The 11,077-nt window shown below is 43.8% G+C and overlaps 1 protein-coding gene across 1 annotated transcript; it reads right to left on the bottom strand.

Annotated features, from left to right (window-relative positions):
- Positions 1 to 2,025: 2,025 nt before the first annotated feature.
- LOC146960643 (uncharacterized) lies at positions 2,026 to 5,139 on the bottom strand. Its single transcript, XM_085772199.1, has 9 exons — positions 5,042 to 5,139; positions 4,644 to 4,884; positions 4,265 to 4,544; positions 3,919 to 4,176; positions 3,570 to 3,756; positions 3,236 to 3,478; positions 2,945 to 3,116; positions 2,449 to 2,597; positions 2,026 to 2,326 (listed from the first exon to the last, which is right to left on the bottom strand). The coding sequence occupies exons 2-9, from the start codon at positions 4,739 to 4,741 to the stop codon at positions 2,145 to 2,147; spliced, it is 1,569 nt and encodes a 522-aa protein (XP_085628325.1). The 5' UTR covers positions 4,742 to 4,884; positions 5,042 to 5,139; the 3' UTR covers positions 2,026 to 2,144.
- Positions 5,140 to 11,077: the final 5,938 nt, after the last annotated feature.

Below are 11,077 nucleotides of genomic sequence, written 5' to 3'. Positions count from 1 at the left end.
GCGATGGTGAACACGTGGAGCGTCAGTTGGTTTGTCCGTCTCTGGTCGTCATGAAAAGAAGCCTGGCACGTGGAATCAGAGCAACTTAGTGATCCGACAGTAAGAAGGTGGAGGAGAAAAATCCTCCCAAACTGAACATATTCTCTGGTTTCTTCAGGATTCAGTCAGGATGCTCCTGGAACTGGCAGCATCAGCAAAAAATACATATCGAATCTAAATATTGACAATTGATCAAACATTTTGCCGAATCACCCAGCCCTATTCAAAAGAGTAATACATTTGCATCACAAAGCCGTTGCCCACGAAAAAGTCTGACCTCATAATCGCTTTTCTCTCCCTTCGTATCACTGTGCGCTGTAGCCTGTTGACAACTGTGCACGTTTCCATCACCTGTTTCATGGTGTTTACTGCTTGGATAGTTAATGTAAACATATCTGATTATGACACGTGATGATCAGTGACATCCCTCTTAGCATAGAGCCGGAGAGAAAAATGGTGCAGACTTGTGATTATCTGTGCTGTAACAACAAAAATCTGTCTGACTAGCAGAGGCTGCTCTGACAGCTACAGATGAACCGGCTGGAGAGCGCAGCACCTTCCTTTTCTTTTTGCAGCACCATCTTTACAGGTGATGCACGGGTAGATGTCTGTGTACGTTTGTCTGTCTGATCTTCCATCATGGACTGCGCTTTAAAACGGTTAATCATAATACGCACACACCTTCCTGATCATCCTGATCACCCTGTCTCTCAAAGCTGTCCCTCCTCTCTCTCTCCGGCTCTATGCTAAGAGGGATGTCACTGATCATCACGTGTCATAATCAGATATGTTTACATTAACTATCCAAGCAGTAAACACCATGAAACAGGTGATGGAAACGTGCACAGTTGTCAACAGGCTACAGCGCACAGTGATACGAAGGGAGAGAAAAGCGATTATGAGGTCAGACTTTTTCGTGGGCAACGGTTTTGTGATGCAAATGTATTACTCTTTTGAATAGGGCTGGGTGATACGGCAAAAAACTTATCACAATATATCTTTCCATATTGATCGATTCTCGATATTTTGATTCGATGTGTATTTTTTGCTGATGCTGCCAGTTCCAGGAGCATCCTGACTGAATCCTGAAGAAACCAGAGAATATGTTCAGTTTGGGAGGATTTTTCTCCTCCACCTTCTTACTGTCGGATCACTAAGTTGCTCTGATTCCACGTGCCAGGCTTCTTTTCATGACGACCAGAGACGGACAAACCAACTGACGCTCCACGTGTTCACCATCGCTTCAGTTGCCATCGGCTCTACTTCCACTCATTTCCTCCCTCTTCTACAACTTTCACTTCATCCTTCTGCCCTTTAGCTGCAGTTGCTGCTGCTGCAGCTCAAACCAACTCTACAGTACATGCTCACGACAGTAGATGGAGTATCAGACGGCAGAGTGACAGGCTGCTGTCACGCTTTTTACTGCCATGTGATATCGAGGAAACATGACCATAGCCGATTATCGAAATCGATCATCCCGAGATCGTTTTATCGCCAAGCCCTGCTTTGTAACGCACATTGTTTTGCAACTAGCCTAACAAGCACCAAAACCAGGCCGGAACTCTGCTCACAGTACACAGTAGGGGGAAAGTCACTGTTGAAGCTGTATGACATTAAATTAGCAGTGTCGTGCATCATGTCAAAAGATCCTAAATATCCCTTTAAATCAAAACATATTTGCAACCGCTGCCTTTTTTGAAAAGAATGACAAGATAGCTGAAGATAATTAGTGCGTGTGCGCTGCAGACAGTTGATAATTGATAAGCTCCAAGGCCAATGATGTTGATGTTCCATCCCGAGCAGCGAAGCAAGCAGGGCAGATGAGTAGTGGCCATCCCTCCTCCTGCAGCCTAGGTGATGTCAGACTATAAGACAAAACAGAGAAGGGGGAGAGAGGGGAGATAGGTTACAATATGTTTTTATGTTTCCTCATATAAGATTTTTTTACTCATTTAATTACAGACGAGCCCGCTACCTGGCCTACAGGCAGTTTGTGAGCTGGTGCTGGGGCTATCTAGGAAGAAGAAATAGGGTGGTTATACCTTCCTGTGTGGTGCTCAGAATCCAACGCGAGTACCCAGATGAAGAGGGTGACTATGTTGGCTTTAGGCCACCCCTTGCCGACTGAACCGGGACACATAGTTCTCTATAACTTCTGCCTTCTCCGGTCTCTCGTACTGGCTGCACAGGGGTTCTGGGACTGACACTGCCTTCAGTTGTTCCACGAAGGGAGCAGGGTCATGGAGGACGTCATTGAACAGGAGGTTCAGGAGTTCATCAACGTAGCCTAAATAAAGTAATGTTTGTAACATAATGTTCATGGTTGTTATTTGTAAACTTTAATTGTATCTTGTTATATTACCTTTAACAATGAAATGAAAGAGATACTAATAAATATTTTCTACTCACGACAAGTTGGTGGTGTTTTGACTTGCTCAACGGAAGGTGCACCCTTCTTGGCCTTGGGAAAGCTCACTCTGTATTTCAACTCCCCATCAGCAGTCCTCAGCTGGCAGCGGCCAGCGTTTTCGTTGAAATGCAGTGCAGTCAGGTACAGTCTGAAATTAAGACATTTTATTGAGAGTAGCTCACACAGCAGTGCAGTGACTCCCAACTCTTATCCTTTTTGGACCCACTGTCCCGCATGTTTTACAGTAAATATGTACAGACAGGTTGATTGCTGTAATTTTGCTGTACTTCTGTATAGTGACAATAAAAGGCTGATTCTGAATTCTTTCTCTTCCAACACACCTGATTCAAATGATAAACTCATCATCATCAACCCAATCATTTGAATCAGGTGTGTTGGAAAAGGAACACATTTTAAACATGCAGGACAGTGCCCCAAGACTAGGATTATGAACTGGTTTAGTGTACATTATAACGTTTGAAGATTCAAATCTACCTGCACAGCATCCCGTTGTATGAAAAAGCCACATTCTTCGGTGCAAATTTCAGGATGACACTGTGGAACACCTCCAGGTTTGATGTCTGGTGCTGTGGGCTGAGCTTTGAGATGTCTTTGAGAAGACGCTTGTTCTCCAGCACTTTCTCCAGCCTGTAGTATGGTTTGGTGGCTAGATTTTTGTAAAGATGTGAAAACAAACGAAATATTGAAAAAATGCATAGTAATAAATAAAATATAAGCATGTGCAGAATACTTAATTTCTGAAATTAATTGTCATTTAGTGCATACCTGGCTTTAGCCACTTTGAGATGCTCGTGGTCGGTCCATGCAGGCAGACAGGAAACAGGGGATCTTCGTGCACGTGGACATTTTGAATGTGGTTCATCAGCGATGTCCACTTGGCCACAGTCTCTTCCCCACTTGAGGAGTTCGTCGCTGACCAGTAAAGGTGGTTCTTTATGCTGGCCTGCCATTTCTTCACTTTCTCACAACCATTCTCCTTCGTTATTCCCTCCACTTTCTTGTTGATGCCTGTGGGCATTTAAAAAAAAAAACAACAACTAAAAACCATGTAAACCATGATAAATACAAATCTGTCAATATATAATATTGATTATGATACCTTTTGCAACGTGCCATACATCATAATAGTGTGTGATGTCTGGTCTCTGCTCCCTAAGGTACTTCTGTATTTGTGGGTGTCGGTCAGTCACAAAAGCAGCCACCTTCACTCCAGATTCATCCAGAAATGCCAGACTGCGAACCAGGCCCTCCTTCTCCATCCGCACACTGCCACCCACCTCATTGCTCTATAAATTACAGGAGAAAAAAGTTGGCTGAAGATGCTCATGGATATGATACCACAATTACATAGGATCACCATTATAATATAAGACATGAAAAATATAATTAAACATGTCATATTTAAATTGTGTGTTCATTTCAGTGTTATATTCATTATGAAAATTTACCTGAACAAGCTGAATATCAATAACCCTGTTGGTTCTGAGGTCCATCACCGAATATGCGCCAAACTTGGCACAGTGTCCAGGGCTGTCAGCTCTCATGTCCCCTCCCAGCCAAACCTGCTCCTTCTGCTGCTTCAGGTCAAGAAGAAGGCCTTGCTGATCCACTTTCCACTTGTGAATAATGGCTGGTTGTATATAGGACTTAACATGCTTGTTGAAGGTTGTTCTTGAAAGCGTCTTTACACGCAGCGCTGAGAGAACCTGGCAAACACATTATTGATATTGGTCAATAGCTGTAGATTGTGTAGATTTTTCTTGAAGAATATATTCTAAAGAATTTCTGTCATACCTTATTTGTTTGAACCATCGAAGCTCCTGTGAAATAAACAGCAGCAGAGAGATGGATATTCCCTGCAGGGGAGCTGCCAATAAGCGGTTGGCTGTCCCACTTCCTGGTGTACATGCAGTACTGGTAGTTGCATTGCTGGTCCACAGACAGGAGAGTGCCTCTGGTGTATGTTTTGACCTCACACGACCGTGAACATACAGGACAGATCTTAAACAAATCCAGCAGGCAATCTTCATACACGATGTACTTTGGCATGTCTTGGAGGGATTTGACAGGTGGCCTATTGATGGTAGAAAAATACAAGATATAACATTTCAAGACATGTTCATAACACGTAAACATACAGTCACATAACGCAGGCAACATATGCTTGACTTACTTCTCGGTTGTAGAATCCTCATCTACAATGCTTTGTAGATATGTGGGATCATCTGGGTCCATGAATGTTGTATCCTCAGACTCCAGAGAGGATGGCATCTCAGACAAATCCAGCCGTGGTCGCTTACGAGGTGGAGAGTCACACAGTATGGCTGCTTTCTGTGGTGTTGAGGTGAAGCGTGGCTCACTGATGGTGTCAGTACTCACACCAATGGTCGACAAGGAGACCTTTGCTTGACAGGCTGCACAAACAATGAATAAAAAGTAGCCTCATTTTCAAACAAAATTTTCATTTTCTAAATGAATGGAATAAAACACATAGTAATTTAACATGATGAGAACTCCATTTATAGGAAAGTTTATGCAATCTCACAACACAAAGCATGAGTAACTTAATACCTTGGCTCCTTCTTCTCTCCAAGGTTCCCTTTGACAGCTGGGTGCTCACAGACTTCCTTCGCCAAGCAATATCAGTCTGGCATCCAATCTCCCGGGTAGTGACGCAAGGCTCAGGCTGAACGTCATACTGGCAGCCAACACTAATTTTGGTGCAGGACGGTACGGCTGCACCGACACTCTGTGAAGTTGGAAGAGAAATCTGAAATTAGGCTACCTTCATCTGTTGAATGTCATCTAACATTATAAACTACAGAATACCCAGTGTGCTTGACATTATCATAACACAAACTGCAACGTTCATTTCAGATGAGGTATGTGTAACGTTATTATGAAATATTAAGCACAAATCACCGGGCTAAATTAGCAATACCTGGGGATGTCTGTGATCTTACATTTTTTATCAGTCATTTTGGTACATGTCGCGAATCATCTGTTTCCAAACCAGTATAAGTGCATTTGTGAAAACAAACAGCACTACTTGTTAGTGCCTTCAGAATAACAAGTCCTGTTTTATTGTTTACACACAAGATAGTCAACATGTTTAACCATGTTGTCAGTCACAGTGTACTTTATTTTCTGATATTAATTATGGCAAAAGTAAGATTTGCATGATTGAAAATGCACACTTTTCAACAGTACACTGTTAAACGTTAGACATACGTAACTGTATGTGGGAGATTAAATTCTAGAGATTGGACAAAATTCATATTGTGACTTTCTTTTTTTTCTCTCTCTCTCTGGAGATGTGGGAGCGGGGGCGGCGGCGGCCGCATTGAAACAACATTCACGTCGATAAGTCATACACATGTTGCATATCCACAGACAGCTCAAAAAGTCAGCTACAAGCTCATAAAAATATTCGTATGACCACCAAAACAGAGATAGAACACCAAGCAATCATCAAAACAGCAGGGAGCGACAACACACTGACCATTGATTCCCCCAGGTCTTGTTTACGTAATTCTCTACCTTCATTTCCCCGTGAACACTCGATAATAACTTTTATATTCTGATAGGCAAGATACATAGGGACTTTGGCTGCATTAGCCTATATGGAGTAATACACACACATTCATCCTAGCTGCGGGACTCAGTACTTCACTCAGTAATCGCCTCCATGCCAGCTGACTACCTGTACAAGCAGACATCACAGATAGGATATGGGGGAATCAAGTGGTCAGTCTGGTGGTCAATGCCTGTCGGTGGCCACTGAAACCAGATGTTTGTGCTGCCAGTCGGACTCGGTGTGTGTTGTCAGTGCCTGGACTCTATGCTGGACACGGAAAGTTGCTGCATAGCGTATAACTGGAGCAGAGTGAGTTGTTTTCGTCTCTTTTCAATATAAACCAGGCTAAGCTAACAGATGTTTGATGCCTCGTATTATGTGCTGGGACCCTGTTTGTACTGTTGATGACGTTTGGTGCTGTTCTGAGCATTATTTGTGGCTGTAAGTGGCTTTTTGATCGGTGGATAGTGGATCCGCTGTTTGTTATGGAGCGGTCATTGCTAACGTTGCTACAACTAGAGAAGCTAGCGGTTAGCATGAGGTTAGGTTCGTAAGTACTAGTCCCGTGCGAAATCTAGTCACACAACCTGTCAGTAGGATAAAGTAGTATAACGTTAGCATCTAGCACTTACCATGTTCGTATGTGGTGGCAGAGAGGGTACAGCTCCCGGTGCCAGACGTAGCCTTTTTGAAAACCCCATGGCTCTCTGGGCAAAATTCTCGAACAGGTCACGGGTAAAATGACCGCTGCATATCCGGGATTTTTGCCGGGGGACTCCACCAAGGCTCACAAAAAAGGCGGTCCACTTTTCCGCCAACACCGCCTCGGTCGGAAAATAAAACAATGACACGTCCTCGCCGGAGGACGTGCATCCAGGGACCGCACAAGCAGGCATAATGACCTATCGATCGATCGATCGATAGAAAAAGGTAGAGAGAGAGAGAGAGAGGGGGGGGGGGGGGGGGGGCGGGGAGGGAAGGGAGAAGGAGGGAAACGGAGAGGGAGAGAGCTAGCTAGCTAGCAAGGTGCTAGGTGGATGATGGATGGATAGATAGATAGATAGATAGATAGGTAAATATAGATAAATAGAGTGATAGACAGAGATAGACAGATAGATATAGAGAGATATCGAGATATAGATATAGATATAGATATATAGGCTACTGTAGATAGATCGCAAAAGGGTAAGAGGGGAGTTGGCTCAGACTCAAAGAGGCAGAGTGAGCGGGAGCAGAACGGTTTTGTTAACCGCCACTGGGGGGCGGGGCGACAACTGACGAGGATGATTTATGATTGGTAGGATTTATTGCGTGATAAATCCCGGAGATAACTCCGCCCAATTTAAACCCACATTTCAACAGTCAAAAAGACAAATATTTCGAATTTGGATCAAAACTGATTTCTAATATTTTTACATGTTAAATATGATCTACATACGACCCTAAATTACATAGTTAGAAGACTTTTGTGGATTTGGGTTTCCAAAGGCTTTAAATAAATTAAAATTGAATTGAAACAAAGTCCAATGAAGCACATTTCCACCGTCGTAACGGGGTCCGCCCGCTATTCAGACATCCCGCTATTCCGACATCCCGCTATTCCGACATGTCTCTATTTAGACATCCTGCTATTACGACATCCCTCTATCTAGACATGCCGGTAGTCCGACACTTTTTGATACCGCTATTCCGACACGTCGTCTTTTTTTTTTTTTTCTTTCTTTTTACAGCTGCGATACCCAGGCGCGTCTCTCTCTCTCTTTTCTTTTCTTTTCAGCATGCCTATCACCGGTTTGATGAGGCAGTGATGTTCTTAAACTCAACAACTAAACTATCAAGTCACAAACAAAACTGACACATGATAAACAAACAGAACTATGCTGCAGTTTGTTTGTCAAGTTAACCTGTCACCTTAAGCACCACGGACAGCGCCGCGGATGAGTCGCGGAGCTGCAGCTGTGAGCGTCTCTGGGCTCTGGGCTTAGGGCCTGGGGCCTCATTTATCAAAACTGTAAGTAAGCAGTGTAAGACTGCTGCTACTAAATGTTTTGCTTAGGCCTACGGCGAAAAGACACCCAAAATATTTACAACTTTTTTTTTCAGATCTATCAAACTGTGCGTGCACAACTCTCCACAATTTCTCTTTGATAAATCAAACTGGATCCAAGAATGGTGCGCACGTGAACACACCTCATATTCCGCCCCCGGAATGCCTAGACACAACCATATATGGTCAGCACGTGCATATTAATTAGCCATGTGCACTCTGTGGAGCGGCAACAAAGTGACAACGGGCGGAGGGTGGGGGAAAGAAAGCGAGATACATGGCATCGGGCAATAAATCAGTCAGAAAAATGATCTTGCATTTTAATAAGCTACAATAAAAACAAAAACCTCCCAAATCTCAGCTGCCTGTGTGTTTTTAAACTTGGAGGGTTTGTTTTTTCTTCTCTAATAGGCCTATGTATTTGTGTATGAGAAACAGTGTCTCAGATGAAAAAAAAAAAAATCAGAAGGACACGTCTGACTATAACGTAATCAATCAATGTCGGAAAAGCGGAATGTTTGAAAAATAGTAAAGTGCCACTACTCCGACAATGAAAAAAAAAAATGTCGGAATAGTGGGACGCTTGAAAAATAATGTTAATGCCGCTATTCCGACAATTAGAAGTCAATGTCGAAATCGCGGCATGTCGGAATAGCAGCATGTAACCGTCGTAACCGGGTACCACTTGCTGCTTGGAGTCCGGATTTGCTCCGCATAACGGTTTGTTTCCGTGACTAGCTGCGTCTAGAGCTCCTCTGTGAAATAATGGGCGAAAACCGTGACCGGGGTGATTGGCTCGGCCAATACTATTTTTACACCCGGCTGTCTGTTGTACGAGGACTTCACCATGGACACGAACTCCGCCGGTTCTCTGGTCCAGCCGTTGTGGAAGCCGCGGAACTCTTTGTCATCTTCATCACTGTCAGTAGTTGGGTTTCCATCCAAGTCGTATCGAATTTAAAAGCGGATTTTGTGAAAATGCGCAAAAAGCAAAGCGAATTTATGCCCGTTTCCATTCGTTATTGTTTTGCGAATATTGGGAGGAGAAATGTGCCGCGAAATTACGTCATCAGCGAGCGTGCCTGTATCCATGACAACAGTTGACACTCAGCTGACGAGCTGACAGCTGATAATCAGCTGACACTCAATATGGATAATTTACTGGTCAACCTGTCGGCAATCTCGGAACTCCAGCAACAATTTTGTTGATCTTCACGGCCTACAAAACACTCCTGAGGTGAAGAAGAAGAAAAAGAAGATTGTTCATGTTAAGAGGGGAGCTGTCGGAGTTCGCCGGAGGGAGACCGCGTCGGTCCCCGGTTGTTTGGGAACGTCGCCGGGTGAGGGACTTCTGGGAGGTTGTTGTACCAACACAGTCTCACTCCTTAAGTGTAAAATATCGACGCTTGGTCAGGGCCCTTTCGCGTTGTTTCCAGACGCTCAAGTTCTCCCTCAGCGTCAGACTTCCACGCACAAGGATTTCAATTCATTTTAATGCAATCCCCTCCGCGGCGATATGTGACGCTCAGAGCAAGTGCTCCAGCCATCCATTCACTCCTATTGGATCCGGCCGCGGTGCTGAAAGACGCCGTGAGCACCACTCCCATTGGATAACTGTGAACCTGGTACCCGGAAAACTTGACGTGTAAGTGTTTTTTTAATTATATTCAGCGTATTTTTTAACACAGAAACTCCAGTGTGTTTTTTTTAATTGCATAACATAATTGGGTTGATTCTCTGGGGTCATCCCTATGTTCCCACAGCCCTATGTTCCCTCAGCCCTATGTTCCCTCATTTCTAACTTTTGTCATCACTGAAAATTAGGCCCTATGTTCCCTCAGCCCTATGTTCCCTCATTTCTAACTTTTGTTGTCACTGAAAATTAGGCCAGCCCTTTGGTCCCACCATTGGTTGGGTTTAGGCAATGAAGAAAGGAGTTGGTTAAGTTTAGTAAAAAGACCAGGTAGAGGCTAGACAGGCCAGATAGAGTCCAGAAAGGTAGAGAGAGTCCAGAGGGAACATAGGGCTGAGGGAACATAGGGCTGAGGGAACATAGGCACGCTCCCGATTCTCTGAGAATCAATATTGGTGTTTTCCCCTTCGACTCTGAGAAACTCTGAGTTTTATGGTCTGTTTCGGACAGCTTTATGCACTACATTACCCACAATTCCTCAAATTATGAGAAGTAATCTGAAAACCGTTTTTAAACAATTTATTTCAAAACGGATTCAAATTTAAATACGAAATGATCAAAAGTTATTAATATAATTAAGGTAAAGTCTTAGAATATCATTTAATTTCAGCTCACTGTGAGAAAGGCCAACAGCTTTCCTGATTGGATGTTTTATTTGCAATGCATCTTGGGACTTGTAGTTGACACCATTCAGTCGGGACATGAGGATAATTGACCCATAGCCTACCAGACCCAGGTAAGTGGCAAGAAACACCCTAGATCATAGGTCATTAACTGGCGGACCGCGGTCCGAGTCCGGACCCAGAGATAATCCTGTACGGACCCGGAGCTATAATCTATTTTATACGGTAGATGCATTTTACGGGATAGTTTTAACAAGCGAGCGCAGCTTTTTTTTTTTTTTTTTTTTACTACCAATGCCGTTGTAAACACTAGGAAATGAATTGACCAATCGCGTACAAGTTAAGTCATCCCACGTGATGCTTCTCAGCCAATCAACTCTCGGCATTCCCGGCCGTTGACAGCGGCAAAGTCAAAAAAAAAAAAAAAAAGAGGCGAATGACAGATGACAGGACAATAGAGAGACAGAAAGAACGATAAAGAAAGCAATACACAGAGAGAAGACGATCAGAGGAGTGATTTGGAGACAGGGAGAGGAACAAAGACGATTAACACACGGTTGGAAGAGTCTGGACCAGGGAGAGAAACAGCCGCTCAGGGAGTGAGACGGGGGGAGAGAGAGACGAAGACGATGAGATAAGTGAGTCGGGATCAGGGAGAGAAACAGCC

The sequence above is a fragment of the Trachurus japonicus genome, unplaced genomic scaffold (assembly GCF_045865225.1).
Source record: "Trachurus japonicus isolate A0001 unplaced genomic scaffold, Traja_1.0 AP030150.1".
In the NCBI taxonomy this organism is placed as follows: Eukaryota; Metazoa; Chordata; class Actinopteri; order Carangiformes; family Carangidae; genus Trachurus; species Trachurus japonicus.
This window is presented reverse-complemented; position numbering and strand designations above follow the sequence as displayed.

What these genes read in the sequence shown, in the direction of transcription:
- LOC146960643 (XM_085772199.1), bottom strand. Translation starts at nt 4,741, where the DNA reads ATGCCATCCTCTCTGGAGTCTGAGGATACAACATTCATGGACCCAGAT. An exon ending in CGATGGTTCAAACAAATAAG is followed by an intron (nt 4,177 to 4,264) that starts GTATGACAGAAA and finishes TGTGTTTGCCAG; the next exon opens with GTTCTCTCAGCGCTGCGTGT. An exon ending in TTGATATTCAGCTTGTTCAG is followed by an intron (nt 3,757 to 3,918) that starts GTAAATTTTCAT and finishes TGTAATTTATAG; the next exon opens with AGCAATGAGGTGGGTGGCAG.